At 49.8% G+C, this 24,991-nt stretch overlaps 1 protein-coding gene across 1 annotated transcript in view; it reads left to right on the top strand.

Moving 5' to 3' along the window:
* Window positions 1-24,991, top strand: part of PAPPA2 (pappalysin 2) — a 201,459-nt gene that overhangs the window by 80,022 nt on the left and 96,446 nt on the right. The window contains exons 4-9 of the mRNA XM_054587725.1: window positions 6,206-6,499; window positions 8,477-8,669; window positions 12,044-12,165; window positions 15,080-15,569; window positions 18,576-18,704; window positions 22,217-22,308. Coding sequence (XP_054443700.1) covers window positions 6,206-6,499; window positions 8,477-8,669; window positions 12,044-12,165; window positions 15,080-15,569; window positions 18,576-18,704; window positions 22,217-22,308 — 1,320 coding nt within the window. The remainder of the gene's footprint in view (window positions 1-6,205; window positions 6,500-8,476; window positions 8,670-12,043; window positions 12,166-15,079; window positions 15,570-18,575; window positions 18,705-22,216; window positions 22,309-24,991) is intronic.

The raw sequence follows: 24,991 nt of genomic DNA, 5'->3' as shown, positions 1-24,991 counted from the left end.
TTCCCCTATAGAACTTTATACTAACGTTGCATGTACACGCTTATTTTCCCAGTCTTTAATTGCTTACCTATTTGCAAAAAAACATTTTGAATTAAATAAATTTTTTGTAATAAATTTTATACTAAACTTTTAATTTTGATACAATTGCATGTTTTACATGTGGTGGTAGAAATAACACAAAGAAATTCAAGAGACCCTGTACCCATTTTCCTCTAAAGGTAACATCTCACAAAACTATAATACAACATCACAAACAGGATATTAACACCAGTATGGATCCTAAGTTTTACATTGCTGACAGTTTCTTCTCAGTTGAGTTACCTTTTGAAATGATTACTTGATCAAAATTAACAAAATCTACATTTTAATTGTTGATTAATAACTAGTAAACAAAATGGGAAATGCATATTTTAATGAGCTGAGTATGGCTTTTCTTTCCCAAATTAGTTCTTGTGTCTGTGGATAAATAGTAATTATTGCTGTAACAAGACAGGGTCTAGTATTCATTATGTTGCTTTTAAAAAATTATATAGCTCTAAGGACTGAGAAACATTGTTCATGTAAGTAAGTAAATGGGGACAGAAAGAGTTCTCTTTGACTGAGCGAATGAAGAGGGGTGTCCAGGTAGAAACTGTAGGAAAGAGAGTGTGAATGGGGAGCTGGTTTGGTTTTGGGTATGTTGAGTTTGGGGTCTCCGTAGGTCTGACCCTGAAGAGACTTAAACAGAAGGACGAGGAGGGGCAGGACCTAGGGGTGTACCAGCCCCCGAAGGGGAGAGAGGTCTGAGAAAGCTCCGTGTGGCCCACAGATGCAAGCGCTGCAGAGAGGAGGTCAGCACAGGGCGCTTTGGCCAGCTTAGAGAAGAGGCTCTGTCACTCTTCTCTAGGCCCCTGGGGGGCCTCCCAGGACAAACCTCAACCTCCTCCTAACCAAACGGTTGACATTGAAGTTAGGACGCGACATCAGCTGGGCCACATTCATGCACAATGTGGGTGAGGCCTCGGGCTGGAGCAACCATGGACTAGACAGATGGGAAGTCTCTGGTCATCTCCGCCAGGAGGTTTGGGCGAGGGCTGGTGCAGAAAGCAGAGTGGGGAGGCAGAGGAGTCTGTCGGAGGGAATGAGGGGAGCTCTGGTGCAACTGGTCAGTAAATGGCTGGTCCAGAGCAGAGAAGATATTAACCCCTGTCCACTGGTCTTCTCTCCATGGTGCCAAAGCAGAGCGATTCTTCCTGGAGACGAGGAATAAACAAGATATGTACCCTGGACTGTACCAAGGAAATATGAGGAATTCTAGAATCATTAATGAGACAGGCTCCATGACATAAACAGGAGAGGGGCTGGGTCTGGGAGTTACCCCCTGGCTGCTATCGTAGATTATTGTTTAATTGTCAGAAGATGGCTTCCAGCAAATGGGCTTATCCTGGCTACCAAGGGCTTTCAAACTTGGGTAAGCACTCTTGGATATTGAAAATTTAGGAGGCAGTTACCCTAGGATATGAACTTCATGCCCTGAAATTGGGGTGCCCCAAAGGTAGGTTCATGCATTTATAAATAGGTAGAGTAAATAATCATCTTTATGTGTGACTATTACATATACTGTAAAAAACCTTTATCTCTTTCAAAACATATCGTAGTCATCATTGACTCTTTGGTGCCCAGAACAGTGCCTGACATAGCATAGATGCTCAATAAATGTTAAATTAGTAAGTGTCTTATAGAAAATACATTTTAATGCATATTCTGTAGTGCCTAAAACTCTGGCATGCAGTGTCATGGGAAGGTGTGCACGCACGTGCGCTTTTGAAGCACTGCCCTCATCAGAAGCCGGGAAAGAATTCCATCATAAGCCTCCAGTGCCTCAGTAACAACATCTTTCGTGTTAGTGATTGGATGACTTTTCTCCCAGGAGGTGGGAGTAGGTGGAGAGCCCAGTGTACTTGACAGTTGGTAGTAAGAATGGCTGAAAGGGTACAAAAGGAGACCAGAAAAAAAAAAAACCCAAAAAACAAATAACACCAGACTCTGAAAAATCTTCACCCTCCTCACATTCTTGTCTTGGTTTAGTCTTGCCCAGAGTAAGGACTTCCATCTAATGAGACCACAGGCTGTAAAAGTAAGAAGCCAGTGCAAGGTTTGGAGATGAATGGTTTCTGATCAGGTTCTGTTAAAAATGTGCTGCTTTTACTAGCTCTGTGGTTTGTTTGTTTTTTTTTTTTTTAACTTTCGCCATTTCTTTCTCTCCCTTCGTGCTATCAGTCCACCTCTGCTACTTCCTTCACTTCTTCCTTGGACCCCCAGACACCCTTGGGTAGTTTTGTCCCTTCATTGCGAACAGTCCCTTCTGGGGAGCGCTTTTTAGCCAGTAACTGGAAGCAATTACATAGGCACCTGCAGACCAGCCCTCAGCCTCCGTGTTTTATGGGCATATAATGTTCAGCCCTAAAAGTTTTACAGAACTGTTTTAAGGTCATTACCACTTGTGTCCTTTTTCTCAAACTGCCTGAGAGTTTTTTGTTTTTTTTTTGTTTTTTTGTTTTGTTTTGTTTTTTGACGGAAGTGGCTTTGGGAATCTCTCTTCACCATGGTCTGATGGTGAAGCTGGGAAAAGCCAGTTGGAAGCTGAGACTGCAGTGTCACTTTTGGAGCTTGGCTGTCCGCTACTTAGATTTCATCTTTTAATCAGCAACTCCCCTCTCTTTTTCTTCCCCTGCACCGTCCCCTAGACCACACAGCAACCCTGTCTTTCTGTGTTAGCTCGTCCTCGATAATCAAGGCTGAAAGGTCTTCTGGGAAGGCGTCTGTGCTCTGCCGCAGACCATCAGGCAGCAGCTGTTCTACACATGGCCACCAGGTGCCGAGTCCCGGAGCCCCATTCACGTTCTCTTCTACATACACTTAGTGCTGCTGGCAGGTGGTGGGTTCAAGCCCAGTCTATACACTTAGGTACGTGTGACATGTCACTCTTATTTATTCTCCTATCATTGAACTTAATTTCTATTTTGAGCCCCAGTGTTGCTGGGTGGTAGAAGTTTACTCTCAGGCAACTGAGCTTGTTTGCCTGGGGCTGTATCTAATGTAAGCATGGCTTATCAATGCCAAGGCCTTAGGGGAAAGGACCATTTTGTCCTCAGTTATCAGCTGATGCCAGCCCCCTGAGATGACCCTTGCTCCTGTCACAGGTCCCATCTTTGGGGAGTGTCCGGAGTCCCTCTGCCTCCTTCCCTGTTAGCTTCACTGGTCAGCCATTCTTCTCTAGAACTAGGCGCTTAGCCAGGAACTCATCCCCGGAAGGAGGCAAGATCCCCACAGTCAGACCACATGCGTTGTTTTGAATCTTGATCTCTTTGCCCCTTTACCAGGGTCTCGAGAGGGGCAGCACAGTCCATCTTACCTGGTCCCACCACCATCTGTACATGCCCGCTCTTCTCCTTCGATGGCGTCTCTCTTCCTCCAGCCTAGGAGACTCTCCTCCAGGCTGAGCCGCAGCAACGGCATTGGTAACACGCAACAGGCTCATTGTCCTGTGTACATCCACGTGCTGGCTAACCCTGGGGGCCTCGCGAGGCCCAAGTATCACAGGCTTTGGAAGCCTCGCAGCCAGAAAAGGACGTCTTCCTCCCTGGCTTTTCACACTGTCCTCTGTTACCCAGTGGGGTGATGAGCGCATGCAGGAGGGTCTGGCGTCCTGAATTGGCAATGGAGACAGGGGGAGGGAAGCAAGGGGCCACTGGGGTCAAGTGTTAGTATTTCCGGATTGTTGGCCCTCCATTCAGACCATTGCTTCTCACTTGCCCTGCGTGGGTCCTTCAGGCCTTGGCACTAGTTTCCAGGCTGTGTTGCTGGACAGGTGTTGGGAAGGTGAACCAAGGCAAGGAGAGTCTGATAGTGTCTCAGAGTGAAGACTGAGGGGCCCTGGTATGGCTGAAACCATATTTTGGCGTGTCTTTCCGAGTCCTGCCTCAGTGTAGCAAGTGAGAACAGGATGGGCAGGGAATCCCATTTCCCCATTGCAACACTGCACTGTATCCCTTGCCTGTGTTTGGATCCTCCTCCAAGACGAGGAAAAACAAAAATGAACAGTGGTTTCGAATATAGGAAATGATAATCGTATTTCCTGTAACTAGAGAAGTGGGAAGGGAAAGATAGGTTGGCACTACAAAATAAAAGTGTCTTGTATACACCTAACCTACCTGCAAAGTCTATGAAGAAGCAAGCCAGCAGTCCCAATCCCATAATACTTCTTTTCCTACTGCCATCACTCATCCAGGCTACTGTGAGTAACTTTGGATGCCAGTGTGCTGTCTCTGAAGAGAATGGGCACCGGTCTGCTTTCAGCTCTGTCCCATCCTCGCCTGTCTTCTGGGTGCCTGCAGGCTCAGGAACAGAGCCATGTGGAAACCAAGCAGGAGCAGCCTCGGGGTGGGTCCGAGCCCCGTGAGCGAGGGTGTGCACCCGTTCCCCCTGGCGACGCCTGGCTTTCCTCTGGAAGGCCTGCCCTGCCCGCGGCCACACTCTGGCTTCCATTCTCTGGGTGAAAGTAGGTGGTCAGGAGGGAGCCAGCAGGGTGGGGCAGATGGGCGTGTGTGGCCAGGCTGCGGGATATAACTACAGTGGTATTGACAACTGGTCTAAAGCTCTTTCTGAGTAACTTTGTTCTAGAAAATAAGCTAAATGGTTATTTGTCTACGTGACTGCTCCAGTCTTCAAGACAACCCTTCAAGGTAGAAACTCTTGTTATTACCATTGAAGAGATCAGGAAATGGTCTTGGGAGCTTCCAAGGAATGTTCCCCCAGGTAAGGGTCAGTGCACTCCCAGTGCGTGTCCACAGCCAGAGCAGGGGCCCTGGTCACTGCAGAGGCTGTCCTGTGTGAGAGAGGCTTCCCCGCAGTGGCGTGAGGACCCACAGCAACGCTCAGAGCCTGGCCCATGTTGCTGGTCGTGAAAATGGAAAAGTATAGGTAGCCGCGTCAGAAGATGATGCTGGTTTCTTTGAACACGAACATAAAATGGTACTGGAAAGCAGCGATGGTGCCGTGGTTTCACCACGCCTGTTCCGGCGCTCTGGGGCAAGGGTGCACATTTCCCTGACAGGGTGGGAGTTCCCGGGCCTCAGACCCTCGCTGGCCGGACCCAGGTGGTGGAGAGGCAGGCCGGGGGCCCTTCTGGGGAACTCGGTTTTTATTTATTACTTGCCTTGTTTCTTCTTTATGAAAAGTTCTTGCATTCCCCTTTAGATTTCGGGCAACGGGTCTTTCTGCCCCAGTGAGGCTTTGGCATGAAATGTGTGTGCGTATGTGTCTCTCATTTTTGGTCAAGACATGGTGCCTGTGCCATTTTTTTTTTTTTTTATCGAAAGTTGAAAGAACTCTTACAAACTAAACCATGAAATAATGAATGTTTTTCTCCTCTCTTCCGCATAAGGGGGGTGGGTACACGTGTGTGAGTTAGGACCCACCCCTCTAATAATTACTAACAAGTTTGCCGTAGCTGCAACAGAGAGGGGATGAGTGCGGGCCGCTGTGTGCAGCGGAGAGGGAGGCAGGACAGCGTGGCGGGGGTAAGGCCGCGCCTGCCTCTAGGCAGAGAACCTGGGCCCCAGGAAGGCCCGTGGCAGACCCGAGGACAGACTGTCTGCTGCCGCTCCTTTCAGGCCTCCCCTGCCCCTCGGGCTGCGGGGAGACGGAATCTTGGGACACAAGTTACAAGGCCGAGGTGGTGACACGAATTTCTGCACGTGGTGTTTGTGGTTGTCTCACATGGTCCTGCTCATTAGCTCTTAGTGGCCCGGGGAGGTCTGGAAGGGAGCTTTGGGGTGCGCTGGCTAGCCCCCTCATCTTGGAGATGGGGAGCCTGGGAGAAGGTTCAAGGGCAGAGGGCGGGCCTACAGCCAGTTAGAGTCAGCCCTTGAAGTTCTCGTCCAGTGCGGCTCCGTAGCCGTGGGCTCTGGTGGGAGGAATTACTGTGAGCCGCCCCAGACCGCGGGACTTCCCTTAACGTGCATCCTTCCTTCTGCCAGGCCATCTTGTCTGTATTGTTATCCCCGGAACGGGGGTCATGACATGTTCACCGATTCTCTCAGAGGGTGTTTGTGGCCAGAGGGAAGGGCAGGAACCAAGGCCACTAGAAGTTATCATGTGTCCCCATAGAGGCGGACATGGAACATTTGGTGCTCAGAGATGTTTTCCAAACCTTCCCTTGCAGGTGGTGTCGTCCTCAACCCGGCCTATTATGGGATGCCTGGCCACACCAACATCATGATCCACGAGGTGGGGCATGTCCTGGGACTCTACCATGTCTTCAAAGGCGTCAGTGAAAGAGAGTCCTGTGATGACCCCTGCAGGGAGACGGTGCCCTCCATGGATACCGGGGACCTCTGTGCCGACACCGCCCCCACCCCCAAGAGTAAGCTGTGCCGCGACCCAGAGCCCACCAACGACACCTGCGGCTTCACCCACTTTCCTGGGGCTCCGTTCAGCAACTACATGAGCTACACAGGTATCCCAGCCGTCTCGAGGTGCTTGTTTTCTGCTAAGGTTGCAGGGGGCACTTGGGGGCTGGGAGGGTGCAGGAGGCAGAGGGGATTATCCAGCAGTCACTCCTGCCAGAGTCGAAGTGAGTGTCTCACGGCCTGTTCTTCATGTCTTTGAAGAACTTAAAGAAATACTGAGACCTAGTAAAGAGGTCTCATTGACTAGATTCTCCTTTTCTAGAAGTCAGAAGAAAAATATACTTCAGTGTTGGACATTTGAAAACAGGAACAAAACCAAAGCTTTCTTGAGATGCCTTTGACTTCCACAACTTGGTTATTTTCACTCTTGTCCACATTCTCAGGCATTTCTTCTGAAAGAGTTCTAATAGCGATGGGAAAAGAGGTTTCCAGGTCAAGGTGGCTCTTTGTACTACATATTTTTGAAGTTGGTCAAGAAAGTGGCCTTGGTTTATTTTAAACTCAGGATTTGTTTTCATTTTGTGTTATTTTGAAGCATCAGATTCTCTTCTTCCAACATGAGCCAACTGCTGATTCTTAGCTTACCTTCCCTCTCCCAAAACGGCGTCCTCTCGTTTAAAAAAATACTTTTGCCCTGACTGGTATGGCTCAGTGGGTTGGGGATCATTCTGCAAAGCTAAATGTCACTGATTCAGTTCCTGGTCAGGACACATGCCTGGGTTGCAGATTTGGTCCCTGGTCAGGAGGCTTGTAGGAGAGGCAACCAATCAACATTTCTCTCCTTCACTTTCTCCCTTCCCCTCTCTCTAAAAATAAATAAACAAAACCTTAAAAAAATTAAAGAGTGATACTTTCCTGGCTTTGGGAACAACTGTATTGTCTGATTTTGCTGTCCTGGATTATGCTTTTTCTCTGTCCCCTGACACCTTCCTTGTTCTTGGCAAAAAGTAATACTAGTCACAGTCCCTTGTTAATGGATTCAGATTTATCATTTCCTCAAATTAAGGACAGATTTGATTTAATGGCGTATTCCAGTGGCGAGAGGAGGAGATAATTTTTCTATAAGGTCCAGGGGCTTGTTTGGTGATAGGTTCTAGAACTATCCAAACAATAACAATAAATAAACCCTAGGACCCTGGCCTTGCCTCTGAAGGGAAGGAGGGGTGGTGAGCAGGACCTGTCTGTAGCCTATCAGTAAATCCTGGCCCAAGTCTCATTTTGGTGTAAAATTCCAGGGCCTCACATTCATTAGGGTCAGCACTCTGTCCCCACCCTCCCAGCCTCTAACAATGACATAGGGGCCCTGCCAGGGCAGAGCGATGGGGGAGTGGGCTGCAGAGGACAGAGCTGTTTATGTCCTGCCTTTGAGGCGGGCAGAGGAGACCCCCAGGAAGCAGAGGGGGGTGTTTGACTGGTGAGCTCTCTTCGGAAAAGGCCTGAAACTAAGATAACTCCCTTTCTAATGCTCCAAAAAAATGTATCCAGTGGGGAGATTTAGCCGGCTCCAAAAGTGAGGTGGGGACCACAGTTCCAGTCCCACTGCCTCCTGGACCTTTTGGCGCTGTCTCCCGTTGAGCATCTTCACTGAAGACTCATTTGCTTTGGCCAAAGTCACCGGGCCTTGAGCAGGTGTCTGCAGCTTCACACGTGGTCCTGCCTAAAAAGGCCATTTGCTGAAACACTGCCACCTTGTGGCTTCCTGAATAAGCAGCCGTCAGCTCAGGGCAGCCCTGTCCCCCTGGGCCCACCCTGGCCCAGCCCAAGGTCAAGGTGATGGCCCAGGTTTAGAGATGAGCAAGTGCTGTTCTTTGCCTCCTTCCCCTGCCCCACCCCATTTTCGGCTGAGATGTGGTCTGGGACAGAATACTGTATTCATTTGGCAGGTATTCGTGGAGCCTATCAGTGTGACGTGTCACGTTAGTTGCTGGAGACACAGGTGTGGACAAGGCAGAAGGTGTCCCCGCCATGGCAGCATTTACAGGCTAAAACCTCCACCTCCCCTGTTCCCTCTTCTATCTCCGCAGATGACAACTGCACTGACAGCTTCACCCCCAACCAGGTAGCCCGCATGCACTGCTATTTGGACCTTGTGTACCAACAGTGGAGCGACAGCCAGAAGCCCACCCCCATTCCCATCCCACCCGTGGTCATTGGGCAGACCAGCGAGTCGCTCACCATCCACTGGCTGCCTCCCATCAGTGGAGTTGTGTACGACAGGTGAGGGGGCCCTCGCCATGGTGGGGCCGGAGTGTGGCCTCTGTGGGGCCCCTCCCGCACCAGGGGAGCGCGTGGAGGCTGGGGAGCTCCATGGGGAACCGTGAGCACGAGCCGCTGCCGGGGCTCCCCCTCTGGCCTGCTCAGCCCCGTTCTGGCAGCGGGGTTCGGGGGCTGCGCAGGAGCCAGCAGCTGCTTACCTGTGCTCATGCCTTGGTGAGGGGCCCCGTACGTGTCTTCTGCAGAAAGTCACATCTGGCAGGCTTTTGGGAGCGGTGAAGAGGTTGCCCAATAGGATAGAGGAGAACTGACAAAACTGAGGTGGCATTTGCTGCCTGGCCAGGTCAGCCCTTCTCTTGGGGGTGAGGGTGACGCAGAGGCTTGCTGCTTGCACAGCAGTGTTGGGGGGGAAGGGAAGTGAGGTATGTTCTTGCAGTCAGTTCTAGGGGTGGGGGACGGCAGGCGGCCCTCGACCACATGCGGTGCTTGGGGCTTACCTGGCTCACGAGGGTGTTCCCAGTGCCCTCCGCCTCCTGGTGTGCCTGGTGCCCACCCACGTACGGCTGCCGTTTTGTGGCATCATCTCTCTCTGGTTGTTTTTCTCTCTGCCCTCCGCAGCTGGCAGCGCCATTGTGTCCTGGCCTGCTACGGTAGACACCCAACACATGTCTAGCGAAGAGAATCAGTGTATCTGAAATCAGTTTTTACTCCTCCTTTGCACATCGGTGTAAATGAACACCAGGAATGTTTTTGTCCAAAGGAGAGAAGGGGGAAAAAGAAGACATTTGACGGTGGGAGGAGAGAGGAGTGTGCTTCAATGAGAAGGACCAGCGCCCCGTCTGTGAACTGCGCGGGCTCTCTGCTGCCAAGCCTGCCACTGCAGTCCGAGTGACAGGAGTGGCGGAGGCCTGCTCGGCCCTCCCGTGTGGGGAGCCTGGTGCCAGGCCTGTGGCCTGCAGTGTTCTTACTTGGTGCTCACAGTAAGGACGACCCCTGCTGTGTGAGACGTTGGAGACATAGGGAAGCACACAACACTAGCCTAGGCCCCCCAAGTATAGAGAGATGAATCTGGGGGCACCCATGGAACTTCAGAAAGGGGGACCAGGGGATACATTATTTCTTGCAATTTAGAGCTGTCCTGTATCCCAGGCAGATAACCCTTCTTCTCTGTGTCACACTTCCCCTGGGGGTGAAGGCCCCAGCTAAGGGCCCCTGGATCATGTTTCCTGAAGCTGAGCGAGGGGGCAGGGAGGCGCAGGGATGGCGGGGGGAGCAGGCGAACCAGTTTTCCAAGTTGTGATCCCATCTTTCTGGGATCGCGCCACCTGTCCTTGAAAACTTGATGATGTCACTTGGGCCCCACAATCCTCTAAAGCACTTCCCATTGTCATAGCACCCAAGAGCTCACGGGCTCCCTTGGTGAGTCAGCACAGCTCCATGTGACGTGTGACCTTGTGTAGCTCTGCTCGGACTGGCCGAGCAGTAAGTCCTCGTGGGCATGTGCAAAGCAGAGTTTTACACCCGTTTATGTAACACATGTAAACAATTTAATCTTTCCGTTCTCCCTCTGGTACAAATGTTGCGATAAAGCAGACATCAGTGCTGGCTCGCTGTGGGGCTGCTGGCAGAAAAGGCTGCATTTGCTTCCTCTCTCCAGCTTGGTGGCCCGCAGTGCTGAGGCCTCCCCACACGTGTGTCCAGGGCGATGCACGTCACACACCCAGTGATTTGTGTCACGCTGGGAGTTCTGTTTACTCCTCCCCAGCAGGTATTTGGAATCCGTATGTCAGCGCGCCGCTGGACCACGCACTGAGCAGCGGCCCCCCCGGAAGGGCCGAGTGCATCAGGGAAGTGTGGTTTGGAGCTGTGTCCGGACAGACGGGCGTGCTGACTGCAGCCGGAGCTTGGAGCACATGGCACCTTTTTGTTGCCAAAGTCCCGGACACTTCACAGTGTTTGGAGACTTGCTTAAAGGACTTAGGGAACTTGCTGTGACCTTAGGCAATTGATTTAATTGCCCTGAGCCTGAGTGCCCCCACTTGCAGATACAGGCTTCTGACGGGATTAGCGAGAGTTTATGAAGAGTGCCCCGGCACCATGCCAGGCATCTCAGAGGCTGGGAGCATCATCGTGACCCCTTTTCAGTAGAAGTACTAGCCTTCTAGTATTTTTTTCAGATATAACTTTGTCCCCTACCTGCTGAGAAACCTTGATTTGATGTGTCCATTTTCAGATGTGTGGTTCATAGTCAGGCTTCTAAAAAGACTGAGAATATCAGAGATGGGCGTCATTGAGGGACTATCTCTTGTTACAGAGCGATTGTTGTCTGTCCTCCTCCCGGTGGCCCCACATGCGGTGCTTGGAGAGTTCTTTGCGGGCCATAGGAGCAGTCTCAGGGCTGCCGTAAAGCCCACTCCCCAGGAGAGACTGCTGCGGCCAGTGCCTGGGCCAGCAGCTGGGTGTGGAAGGAACAGGCTCCGTTGGGGTCTGGACCTGCTCACAGGTGGCGGCGGAGGAGGAGGAGAGGGGGTGGGAGTTCCCTGCACCCCGGCACAGTGCCCCAGGGCAGGAGCCTGGAGGTGCAGGGGTGCCCAGAGGAGAGAGTGCGGGCCACTGAGAGGAGCAGACCAAGTGCCACTGCCAAGGCTACAGTTGGATGGGTCTTGAAGGCTATGTAGAAGTTTACTAAGCAGAGGGGTTGGGAGAGGCTATTTGGCAGGAGAGAAGAGCATGTTTCACTGTGGCGCTGGCTCGGGTGTGATGTGTCTGTGGCATGGTGGCGAGGTCACTGTGAAGGAGCTGAAGCAGGTGGGGCTTGTGGCGGGGCTGTCTCGGGAAGGATCTTGGATCGTGGTGAGGAATTCACTGTGTCCCCATAGGTGATGGAGAGCCCGGGATATTGCAGTTCATGTGACTCTTATTTTATGTATGTGATTAAAAGTAGGGAGTTTTAAGTCTAAATCCACATATAGCAAAAAAGTTCACTCTAAAAATTGGTGTCTGTTTTGGCGAGGGGAATGCAAGGCGTCTTGGATGACTTACTGAGAGTCAGCGTAGGAAGGAGTTTTAGGCGCAAGGATTCAGGTTGCGGTTCCTTCGTGCTGAGTGCCTGAGGCTGGAAGCTGCGCACCTTCGCCCCCGAGGCCCCTTCGAGACTTAGCCAGATCCTTCTGCTTCCTAACCTTGAGGTTTCCCAGTGCCACTGCGATTTTACAAAGCTGAAGTTCACACAAGAAGGACATGATATGAGAACGGGTTGCGCTCCCTCTTCCCCCAGGGTCTCACCGCCTGTTGCCACTCCCCCACCCCCCGAGGGCTTCCGGGTTTTGTTCCCCAGGTCACCTGATGGACTCTCCCGTCTGCCCCTTCACCCCCAGGGCCCCGGGCAGCATGTGTGGCGGCTGCGCTGAAGATGGGGCGTTTCGTCAGTATGTGCACGCGGCCTCCTCCCGGCGCGTGTGTGACTCCTCAGGCTACTGGACCCCAGAGGAGGCAGTGGGTAAGGGACCGCGGCTTCTTCACTCAGACCTTGGCGGTTGCTGAGACTGGGGGTGGAGAAGGGTGGAGGGGGGCGTGCGTGTGAGTATGTTTGTATGTGTGTGTGATTGGCTGCAAAACACTCTGCCTGGTACCTTTGTGTGCCAGTGTCCCACGTGTGCCTCATGGGAAGGCCTGGTGGCTGTGGTGGCGCAAAGGTCAGCAGGGAGCACCGAGGGATGAAGAAGTCAGCTGAAGCAGGCAGAGACTTCAGGGTGCAAGAGCCCAGGCGTGCGGGGTCACCTGTGCTGATGGCCCGTCGAGCAGCCTTGCCGCAGGGCAGTGTGGGTGACACGTCACTCTCTCCACCAGGAGAGAAACAGAGCACGTTGCAGGGAACATTCACACACGGGTGGAGCCAGCCTGGGCGACTGTGGGGGGCGCCAGGGGTTCCAAACGGACCATCTCATTTTTGCCATTTTATGAGTCTATTAATCGCTGGTACTGGTTGTGCTTTGGATGTGATCTAAGCTGGGCCCTGGGAGGGCGAAGTGTTTTCAGCTGTCCCTGTTCGTGCCTCTCCGCCAACTTCTCAGTTATGTATTCACCCACATAGTACCTCAGGGCCTCTGAGGCCAATCGGAGCTCGAGTGTTCTCCCAGCTCAAGTTGGGGAGAACGCGGGACGTGAGTTTCAGCACCTCCTGACTACTGGCTTGACTTCCGTCATCACTGTCTCCCGTATTGACCTACTTGTCTTTTCTTTTCCTATATTTATTAAGGCCCTAACAACTACTCAGTCAGCTGGGTTGGACACGGTCCTATTCGAGTCAGTTTGCAGTCTTGACTCTGATGAGAAAAAACGGAGAACGCAGGTCTGCAGGGTCCGCGAGCCGCCTTCGGGGCTCCCCCTTCCTCAGACAGCAGGGGCCTCATGGAGGCGTCTGGAGGGAGACAGCTTACGTGACCCACTGAACAGGACTCCTTTCAGCTGAGGGTTCTCAGGACAGAATGGAAAGTTACTATAAAATTTACGTTGGCATTGCGCTGGACTCATTTAGAGATTGGCATCTCACAAAAGGCCGTTTCTGTGGCAGACAGTTTGTCCTGTACTGGTGTTTTAATGCCTGTTTGACTCTCTGGCCCTGCAACTTTTTTCTTTTTAATTCTTGGAACAATTTAAAGTTATCTGGTAGAAGGGAAAGGAGTGAGAAGCTCTGGGTTCCAATCCCCAGTGCGCGTCCCGAGGCCGACCAGGCGGGCCCCGGGGGCCTCCATAGGCCTCAGCGGGCGGCCGCGGTAAAACTTGCTGACAGACAGCGCTGCCGGCACGTCCGCCTCCAGTGGCCCTTACGCTGCCAGCGCTTGGGGTGACCTTCGGAAAATACTGCTAAGGAGCACTGGTCTTCCTCTGCTTCCAAAGGGTGAAGAACCCAGTCACACTCGAAATATGCACAGTGAAAGTAATTGACTCCCCCGCAGAGTGTGCAGAACACATACACTTACAGACGGGCTCTGCCCACTCTTAATACACTGAGCCAACTCGCCCTGACCACCAACTGCTTTCTAAATTCTACGCCTGGGACAGGAACTCTGGGCCGGACATACACCCGCTTAAATGCCACCTTCTCAGTCAGGACCTCGTGGTTCCCTAGTCTACAACAGCCCCGGCTGCATCCCATTATTCTCTGGCCCCTCGTGCTCCTTCCTTTTTCTTCAAAGATGCCATTACGACTTGGAATTACCCTTATACCTTTCACCTGCTTGTTGCTGCCCCTGTCACCCTATCATAAGATATGTATGGCAAGGCCTTTTTCTCTCTCTGATATTTGATCTCCAATACCTGGATTAGTGCTGCACGTAAAAGATGTACGTGGTCCCCTTTGGTTGAATGAAAGATGAATGAATGAATGGATTCACAATATAGGCAAAAAATAATAAGGACCTTAAGATGAAACACACACAACACACAGAGAACAACACCCACTTATGTTTGAACCTGTTTCCTCTGGGTTTTGGAATATTGTTTATTTTCCAAATTCTGAAGAGCGAAATAATTCAATTTTTGTAAATGTAGTTTGCAAATGTTTCCTGGAACATTGTATAAATCTTCCACACTCACTAGTAAGATAGGGGTGAAATAGTACTTTTATTATAAATGAGGAAAGTGAGGCTTAAGAGGCCCGGCCACAGTCCCCAGGCTGAAGGCTCTGCTCTGCCGGGAGCCTGACCCTGCCCCTTCCTGGTCTCATGCTTTGCCTGCGGTTCCCCTCATGGGCCTTGAAAGAAACTTGCCTGTACAGATTTCCCCCCCCACAGAGCCGGCCTTGATATATTTGCGATATTGACTTGCGCCACTGCATTTTTGCTGGGCTCCTGGCTCTCCACCTCTCCCCACTGCACAAGCAGCGTCCCTCCCGTCTTTTCCGTGCAGTGACCGGCCTGCGCACACACGCGGGAACCGAACGCCTGGCTCTGAGGCATGTGTCGGGGTGAGGGAAGTCTTGTGGCGCTCAGCTAAACAGTGTGGCGTCAGATGGAGACAAACATTGGCCTTATTGACAGTAAAACAGGGCTTCCGAGGCATTAATTTATCCTCACTTATTAACAAACTGAGTACAAACAACTCTTCTCTGCTCAAGGATCTGTAAGGACTTGACTTCACTGCTCTGTCTCAGCCTCATGTTCCCACCTATGACATTGGTCCACTCCCAGGGCCCAGCAGGAGCGCTCATGTTAAAGGCACCAAGGAGGGGACATGGGATGAGGCAGTATTTTTACTCCTTTGTCCCCAGTATTGCTTACGACCCAACCCATTAAGCTGACCAGCTTCTCTAGGAACTAGTTTAAAGCTTCCTTCTTCCTCTCCTTTCTGGATGCTGCTAACCTGATAACAGTTGTTCCTGATGTGTCCGTGCTTCCGTCCATCTCCCTCAGGGCCTCCAGATGTGGACCAGCCCTGTGAGCCAAGCTTGCAAGCCTGGAGTCCTGAGCTCCACCTGTACCATATGAACATGACCGTTCCCTGCCCTGCAGAAGGCTGTAGCCTGGAGCTGCTCTTCCAGCATCCGGTCCAAGCTGACACCCTCACGCTGTGGGTCACCTACCTCTCCATGGACTCCTCCCAGGCACTCTTTGACACAGAGATCTTGCTGGAACACCAGGAGTCTGTGCACCTGGGCCCCCTAGACACTTTCTGTGACACCCCACTCACCATCAAACTGCACGTTGACGGGAAGGTCCTGGGGGTGAAGGTCTACACCTTCGATGAGCGAATGGAGATCGACGCAGCGCTCCTGACCTCCCAGCCCCACAGTCCCCTGTGTGCAGGCTGCAGTCCTGTGCGGTACCAGGTTCTGCGCGAGCCCCCGTTTGCCAGCGGCTTACCCATGGTGGTGACGCATCCTCATCGCAAGTTCACGGACCTGTGAGTTGGGAAGCAGGGCTTTCTATACCATGGTGCTTCCTGCGGCTCAGGGAGTGGGTTTTGCTTCCTTGCCCCCGACTGTTTTACATGCTGACATACCCTTAGTTGGAGAAAGGCCCAGAATCTCAGAAGGGATTTTATTCTAAAGTAGCGTATCTGAAATTAGGACAGATATTTCCCAGGAAGGGGCAGGCAGGTGTTCTGCCTGACGAAGCCCTCGTTATGATCACAGAGAAAAGAGGTTAGTATATGAGGAGTTTCCGTTGGCCTGAAAGTCATGGCCAGAAGTAAGTGGACTGGAGTCAGGTCGTCCTGTCCGGCGACACAATTGAATTTCTGATCCTTTACTAACCCTTTCAGATAATCTGCCCCAGCTCCCCTAACACTTGAAGGTCACAGCCAGCTCTTCCATGGCTAAGTGAAGAAGCCAGCAGTCCTGAGATGCTGCGTAGCTCCATGACTCACTCATGATGTGTGCTTCATGTTTTCCTCTTTTCCTTGTTCCTCCCTCCCTCCTTTTCTCTTTCCTTCTCTTCCAACTCTCCTCTTACTCTTTCTTCTGTTCTTTTTACACTTAGCGAGTTCTGCTGTGTTCCTGGCACTGTGCTCAGTGCCGGGGACACACACTAAGATAAGGTCATTGACTTAAAAGACCTCAGTGTCTAGAGCGGGAGGCTGGTACCACCACAGACAAACCCTCCTGGCTCGTCCTTGTCCTCAGAGGTTGCCATGAGGACAGAGCTCGGGGTCAAACAAGTTTTATCAGAGGTGCTATATTGGTTATTTTGCCATGTTAGAAACAGTCACAAACAAAACCTAGTGGGTTAAACAACACGCACCATTTCTCGTGGCTCTAGGGTTGGCTGGGGGTTCTCATGGGGACTGGCTTGGCCGGACTTAGGTGGCCCAGAATGACCTCATGCACACGCTGGAGGCTCAGCTGAGGCGGCTGATGTATCTGAGAAGACAGAGGCCCCTTTCCACACCACCTCTCGTTCTCTAGTGGGCTTTGCCTGGGCTGCTTCTCGTGGCCAGTGAGAGGGCTTCCAGCAGCAGCAGGGAGGGCTCACCCCCAAATGCTCGCATTTTTCAAGCCTCTGCTGATGTTGCTCATGATAATGTTCCACTAGCCAAAGCAAGTCACATAGCCAGTTCCAGATGTAAGGGACTGTGCACAGACCTTATCTGCTGAGGAGGGGAAAGGCAAGGACAGTGGCCGAGGGGCATGCCTAGGGGATGGGAGGGGCTGGTGGCTCTCTTGCAGTCTGCCACAGTTACAAAACGGTAGGGGAAAATGTTCGCCTTGAGCGTGACTGTGTTTTTCCTTCTCTGTTTGCTCTCTGAATTAGAACTACAGGACAGTGAAACGGTCATTAAGCCAATGAAAGTGAGACAATAGATCATGGGATACATTTTAAAAGAATATCATTTTTGAGATTGTCTAATTGGGCAGTTAAAATTATATTGATTACCTAATGACATCTACATACACATGCACAACATGCACATAAGCAATCTTTAAGGTCAATAATACCCTATTCTGTAAATAAGAAAACTAAGCTTAACTTTAATTTGATTGAGCAGAGCTAGTTAGTGGCTGTCTCAGGATTCAAATTCAATTTTCTGACTAAGTCTCATTTCAGCTTCCTTTCCTCAGTAGCAGGCTGCCTTTTACAAACTCAGATCATGGAAATCTGGGGCTCCCTGCTGCCGAGTGTCCCCCCCCCCCCCAAGAAGCGTAAATGCAAGCTGACGCTTCCTACCCGTCCTTTTCCAGCCGTGGAGCAGCGTAAGACTTTTATGTGTGGCTGGATAAGAATTCCAGCAAAAACTACCCTGTAAACGGAAGCCATCAGGATCAATTAGGGCATAAAATTGGCTTTGCTTTGGAAATATTTGGCACTCTCTTGTGAGAAGATTGCCTCCGTAGTAAAAGCTAATTTAGAAATAGAATTTTTTTTATACTAAGGTGTCTTTCCTATTAAAATAGCTAAAAACCAGTACAGAGGGTTTCAAAGGTGTCTGTGAACCCCCGTGACACTTGTTGTTTGACGGTGGCCACGTCAAGAGAGCAAACAAAACCTTGCGGCTGAGCTGAAGAGTCTGGGGGAGAAGGGGTGGCCTTGGCAGGAGGTTTTCGGCGGCCCCTTGTGGCAGCCCCGAAGACCCTTTGAGATCCTGTCCTCCGATGTCGCGCCCATCCCACCCTGACTTTGACTTTGGCGGTAGTTTTCCAATCACGGCAGGCACTGGACGAAATTAAGACGAGGGAAGAATTTGTCTTTGGAACCAGCAGCCACCTGTCGAGCCCCCACAGCGTCTACATGTTCTGTGCCCCCTGCTCCCCACCTGACGAGTGCACTCGGGCTCCGGACAGTCTGGTGAAGGCCTCCCCTCTCTCTGGCAGCTGACACAACCCCAGCCCGGTGTAGGTGCATTTTGACAGGTTTGGGGTGGCAAGTAATTTCGCACATTTCTAACTGTGGGATTTCTTGCATCCCCTTTTAAAATGATGATGGAAGGTGCTCTCGCCTCCTTTTAGGAAACAGTGCTCTGTCCTCTTGGGATTCAGTGTTCCCAAGACAGCAACTTTCTTGAGAGACAACAGACAAACAAAAGCCTATAATCCACACTCAAGAAGGGCCTAGCTGAGCCCAAACTACAGTTTCATCTTCAGCTTGCAAACACACTACTTTTACAGAAGTTGGTGATTTTTGTTTAACATGGTAAAGGTACACTCAAAATACCGCACTCTCAGATTTTGTGGGACTGTTAGTTAACCATGTTCATTCAGTCATCATGTATTGCACATTCACTGTGTAGAAGGCTCTCGGAATACAGAAAGGAATGTGGTTTTACACATTCCGCCACCGCGGAAGACTGCCTGCCCCGATCTTTGCTTCGGAAAATGCGGCATAGGCTTGTCACTGATGTCCCCCACGGCATCTCTTTTTAACTCCTGCACACTTGCTGGAGGTGGTAGTCATGGCACATTGGTTTCCACAGGGAGGTCTCACCGGGGCAGGCGTATCAGTACCAAGTCCGAGCGATGGCCGGAGCGGAGCTGGGAGAAGCGTCGCCGCCTCTGAGCCATGTCCACGGGGACCCTTACTGTGGAGATGGGAAGGTGGCAGGGTGAGTATCATGTGCATGCGACCGTGAGGACAAGGACCTCGGTCCTGCTTGGAGCCAGAGGTCAGCCTCGAGTTTGGGGTGGACCTCTGATAGTGGCAGGGTTCTCTAGGACCCAGTAGTTAAGGAGGGGCCCTCTTTTATTTACTGATAGCAGCCCAGAGTACTGGGCTACTGGGGCTGATTTTGGGGTGAGGGCGGCTTTCAAGGTTTCAGAGAGCAGCTGTGGTGCAGAGAAAGAATTCATGGGGGAGAAGGTTACTTGTCAAATGATGTCACAAGGGGGCGGGAGGCTACCTTTTGGAGCAGTGGCCCGTGCCATGCTGTTAACCAGCTGTGTGACCTGAGGAAGGCGGTGAAGCTTTCCGAGCTCCACTTGCTTATCACCTCCCCTCCCCCGGAAGGCCCCATGCGATGTCATTCACAGCTATTCTGTAACATCACCCAGGGGAAGACAGAATCAGTCCTTTGGTTTCTTAACATGCCATGTCTCTTTATCTGTTGCTCTTTTGCGACACCAACCTAGGGGACTGATTCATTCTGGTTTGCCTGGGACTTGCCCCAGTTGAACACAGAAAACTCCCATGTCCCAGCGGTCACCCTGTATCAACCCGTCCTGAGTGCTCCTCTAGCCTCCTTGTCACCTGTCACTACATAAAGCTGCTGGGGGCAGGAGGCTGTGATTCCCCTTAGATGCCACCTGCTACTAGCACGGCCTGCTTTCCCTAGACGAGGTGAAAATACGTTGTCTCTTGAAGCCCTCATTGCAAGCAACCCTATAGTCTTTCTTGGGATGCTGCCTCACCTTTTAGCCATTACTAAGCATTGTTTATCTTCCCCGTCTTCTGAGATCCTTAAGCTTCTGTAAGTCTGTTCCTTTTCATAGAAGTATAAGCAGCAAATGTTCCCAGACCTCAGCGACATACGAAGGTGGTTGATTGAGACAACTTGAATGCCCAAACCGTGTTCCTTGGCTGCCGACTGCTGCCTAGCCCAGCCTCTGTCTGCTGCCTCCCTTCTCCCATCTCAGTCACATTTCTTGCTGGGGCCACCTCACATGTGCACCGAAGAAGTCTGGCTGTTGTTTTCCCTGGTCTGCCTGCTTCTTTTTAAGCCTGTTGCCTACCACTTAAGGTGTTTGGGGAGCTTGGTCCCCACTGCTGCCCAGGAGGAGCCCTGCTTGAACAGCACTCTGTCCTATGTTGTAGGCTCTCCTGCAGCTGTTCTCTGGGGGTGCCACATCTGCCCAGGGGTCTAGGCCTATGGCACGAAGGGCCCGCTTCCTAGCTTGGCATTGCACATCTCTCCTGTGCCTTGCAACAGCTTCACCTGAAGCAGTACCTGCTTGGCTACTGGGCCTCGCAAGTTTCCTTATCAAAACATCCCTTTAAGCTTCTGCCTGGGTCCCCTCTTTGTAAAGAGCCGTGCTCAGTCTTGCCACCCCGTGGGAAGGCGTCTGAATTGCTGCCCTGTCTCAGCTGGAGGCGCTCTTTCACACACAGAGCAGGGGGAGCTGTGCACGCGCTCTAAGCCACTGTTGAGAACTCGAGGAGCGTGCCGCTTCATCCTGAGGGGCCGCGGACCTGCACGGGCCGCAGGGCTCCGGGCCCGTGAGCGGCAGCCTTCGCCCAGTCGGGGCTGACTCGTAGCTGGCGCCGCCCAGCACAGGAGCCTCCGGCCCAGGTGACTGCTGAGCCTTGGAAACGTGGCAATGACAGCGAAGGGACTGAACTTTATTTAATTTTAAGTAATTTAAGTTTAATTTTAAAGCCAAAATGTGAGACAGTATCAGGAAAACTTTAAGTTTTTCTGGAACGAAATACAGATCAAGTGTTTGGATTGAAATGTTTTATAAGTGAAAAATACACATCGGATTGCAAAGACCCAGCATTCAAAGAAATAATGTAACATATCTCATTAATAATTTCCTATACTTATTATATACTAAAAAGCTATTTTGGATATATTGGTTTAGATGAAATATATTACTAAAACTAAATACGTCTGTTTTTTAAATGACTTCTAGAAAATTAAAAAGTGTATGTAATATGGGTCTCATATTTCTATTGGGCAGCAACACGAGATGACACAATATGTTTATATTGTTTAGATTATTTTCAAAATGAACATGAACTTGAAGTTTCCTGAATTTCTTCAATTATGTTATTTTGTATTTTTTTATCTTTTTTTGACTTACAGCTTACCATTTAAATGTGATTATCATACAGTTGTATTTATATCATACTGTTAATTTATTTTAAAACATTCTCATGCATAATTATTTAATCTTCTCTCCATCTCTGTGAGATGGTATAACTCTAAACTAGCTTCACCTCAATCCAAATGTAGTCATTAGTTGGATCAGCTTTTGAGGTTCAAAACAAAAATCGCATATTCCTTCTGTTGGTAGAGGGTGGGGAAAAAGCAGCTCTAGAGTTCTGAGTATGCAAAATACAGAGTCTATTCTGGTATTGTTATTTATTAATTATTACATTATTTTCCATACGAACAACTGTAGACTTTGGCCCCATCCTGTTTCTCCCCTGCAATACATATGAGCTGCCACCAGGTGGTAGTAGGGAGCAAGGACCAGGACCTGAGCCTTAGAGATGTCTGGACTGAGGAAAGGCTGCCTCTGTCTGCTGGATCTTCTGGTATATAGAGTCGGATTTTGGTTCCACAAAATCCTGACTTTAACAACAACTGCATCTAGATTGAACAAAGCAGTGAAAATAAAGAAATATCAAATAGAAATGAACAGAAAACAAATCCACACATAGACAAGCAGGTTTCCTTCTCACCAAATCCACTGCTTCTCAGATTGCGTTCGTAATAGGGCTGGTCAGCATTTTCTAGCAAAGACCACTTACCAGAGACACTGTTGGGACACTTATGGGTCTCATGTGTTTCTGAGCCATGAGCCACTTGAATTTTGGAAATTCCCACATCCCCAGGACACGCCAATCAATAGTCATTGCTTAATTTGTATCTTCTATAAATGTCTGTATACTTAATTTTTGTGTGTGTGCGAAAGCATTCTCTTAGCTCCCACTTTTTCCCAGTTTGCATTTTTTAAAATTTTTTCAATGTTCCTATTAGTTTTAGGACCACAGCATAGTGGTTAGATAATTACATGCATGGCAAAATGTTCCCTTTGATATTTCCAGCACCCACCTGGCACCATACCTACTTATTACAACATTATTGGCTGTATTCGCTGTGCTGTGCTTTACATCCCCATGGCTATTTTGTAACTACCAGTCTGTCCGTCTTGGTCCCTTCACCTTTCTCACTGGCCCCCACCGCCTTCCCCTCTGGCACCTGTTCTCTACATCTACAAGGCTGCTTCTCTTTTGTTTGTTTATTCATGTTGTTCTCCATCTTCCACATACGAGTGAAATCACTCCAGCTTGCACTTTCTCATATGTAATAAGGAGTTTTAAGAAGCCCACGTGGAGGTAGTAGAAAGGAAACGTCGCCTCTGTGTACACGTACATGCCGAGTCTTCCTCACAGGCACCTGGGAGAGCAGTGCGATGATGGAGGCCTCCGGAGCGGGGACGGCTGCTCGAGGACGTGCGCCCTGGAGGCGGGCTTCCGCTGCGTCGGTGAGTGCAGGAGCGCTGTGTTGGCTCCTGCCCTGTTGCGGGGCGGGGGGGTTTCCCGTGTCTCCTTTTTGTGAGCCCCTGATGTCCTGTAAGGTGCACCTTACTGATGATGGTGACGACGACGACAACAGGGACCCTGGACGTGTCTGTTGTGTGCCAGACACTGGTTCCCACGCATCATCTCACTTCGTCCCCGCTCTGAGGGTGAGAACGCTGCCCTGCGGCACAGGGGCCTCAGCTGCCTTGCCTTCTCTTCTGCAGCTAGAGGTGGTGATGTCCGGCTTGGAGCCAAGGGAGTAGGGCTGTAGAATCTCTGTCAACCCCACGCTTATACCGCCTCCTAGATTAATGTTATCAGGATTTCTCATGTCTCGTGTCAGTGTCAGCTCAGTAACACAACCACATGAAGTCTATGTTAGAATTAGGGCGAGGGGTCATTCTAAGTCACATGGAGTGCTATGTTTAATAGGTGAGATCATCAAGAATGACAGAGGGTCATAATGTTTCTTAATCGCAGAGAATGCCAGTAATGAATTAGAACGAGGTGGCTTTGACCTGAGGCACCTGCTACTCGGGGGCTGCCCAGCACCCCCCGCCCCCAGCTCTGATTAAAACCATCGCCAGCGGGCCTCTGAGAGGTAGATCGCATCTCCATTCCCGTCTGCGTACATTGCAATGATTCTGTGGAACATAACCACTCAGCAAAGTTATTTTAATCAGCGGAGCATTTAAAAATATTGTAATGTCTCTACATCTCAAGATATAGCAGGATATGATTATGATGATGTAGAATTTATTAAGGGGTTAAGTACTGCGCAGAACACACAGATGCCCCTGCTCTCTAAAGCACAATCCTAATATCACAGAATCTGAGTAGTCTTCCCTCTATCCAACAAAAGATGCTGACTGCGCAGCGTGTACCAGGAGTCTGATAGACAGCCTGACCCCTGCCTGCATACAGGCCACCAGTGACTTAAGTCCAGCTTCCTTCTGCCAGTTCCTGAGAGATGGGCCCTTGTACGTAGCTTATGCCTACATACTTCTAGCAGCAAAGAATGTGCCTTGAAACAGACTGTTCTATTTGCAGATGGCTTTATCTGTCATAAATTTCTTCCCTCCTTTCTGGTTTGGAAACTGAGGCTCAGAGCACTTCAATGACTCACCCACGGCATTACACGGGGTCTCTGCAGGGCCAACCTGGAGCTCAGCCTCCCTGGTGCTTAATCAAGTGCTTGCTCTCTTGCTGTGAAACTACAGAGGATAATTTTTTCCCCTGTTTTATTTGACTACCATTCAGATATTTGAAATGCCTCCCCATTATTCTCCTTTCCAACCCAAACATCCCCTCATGTGATTAGGTTTCCAGACCCTTTCCTATTAACCCTGACCTGGCCTGCTTCACATGGTCAATACCCAGAGAGGAATCCAGTCCTGCAGATGTGGGTGGATGTGCAGAATATGCTGAACTGATTACCCACCCTCTTCTGCACACAGGCCTTTGTGAACTCCACCTGTTTGTGTCATTTCTTTTCACAGGGCATAGAGGGCTTATGTTGAACTCACACGCACATACACTCTCTCCCCCACCCTGCCCCCCCGACATACGCCGCGCCTTCTCCAGTGCAGCTCATCTCTCATTTAATCTCAGCGCAGACCTCGCTTGGTTGCCATCACACCTTATCCCATATTTCCTTAGTTTCTAACTCCAGTAAGACTGTACCTGAATCATACAGGATAAAGTTAAACATGATATATTCCACAGCTGGACATCTGTTTCAGTAAGTAATACATTCATAGTAGGCTAAGTATATAGTTCTATTCCATCATTTCTCCAAAGGTTAGGTCTGAAGGAATTGTTGTCATATGGGTTTTAAAAGTGTCTGTTATTTTTAGATGGATTTGAAAAAGACAGAGGCAGAAATTTTAAGTATGTGGTAAAAGAATAGAGAAGCAAGAAGAAACAGTCACTCATTAATAAATAGCAAAACAAAACAAATATATATTATAAATAATATGCACATTATAAAATATATACATGTATTCAGAAATATATGTCTATATACGTCTAAAATATATACATATTTATGTACATAAATATACTTTATGTACATAACTACATAAAATACATATTTATGTACATAAATACACATATCTTTGGTGAGAGGGAGAAAGAAAAGAATCATTATGGTGAAGTCATTTCAAATATACACATACTGGCTTTGCTTTGGGGCGTTTGGGGTAGGCTGTAGTTTTGATGATCTGCAGGAATTTAAAGCCCCAAATAGGCTTAGAATCAAGTCCTAGAAACAATGGCTTATTCCTGGCAAGTAAAGCTCGATTTATCACAGAGGGGTCTTGACTTGAATAATTATTTAAAAATTTTTCTTTCACTTATTGATTTTAGAGCGGCGGGGTATGAAAAGGGGAGGAAGAAAGAGAAACATTGATTTGTCGTTCTACTTACTTGTGCACTCACTGCTTGATTCTTGTATGTACCCTGAGTGGTGATCAAACCTGCAACCTTGGGGTATCTGCATCACCCTAACCAACTGAGATACCTGGCCAGGGTGACTTGAATAAATTATTAAGGAAAATGATTAATAAATCCATGTTGATGAGCAGTGAAAATTCCTGGCACAGCCCTGTGGTATTACTGTGAAGAAATAAAGATAAAGAGATTGGT

Source organism: Pteronotus mesoamericanus, unplaced genomic scaffold (genome assembly GCF_021234165.1).
Source record: "Pteronotus mesoamericanus isolate MK-2021 breed Mesoamerican mustached bat unplaced genomic scaffold, CSHL_Meso_final scaffold_1186, whole genome shotgun sequence".
NCBI lineage: Eukaryota > Metazoa > Chordata > Mammalia > Chiroptera > Mormoopidae > Pteronotus > Pteronotus mesoamericanus.
Note: the sequence above shows the minus strand (reverse complement) of the source record. Positions and strands in the feature narration are given on the sequence as shown.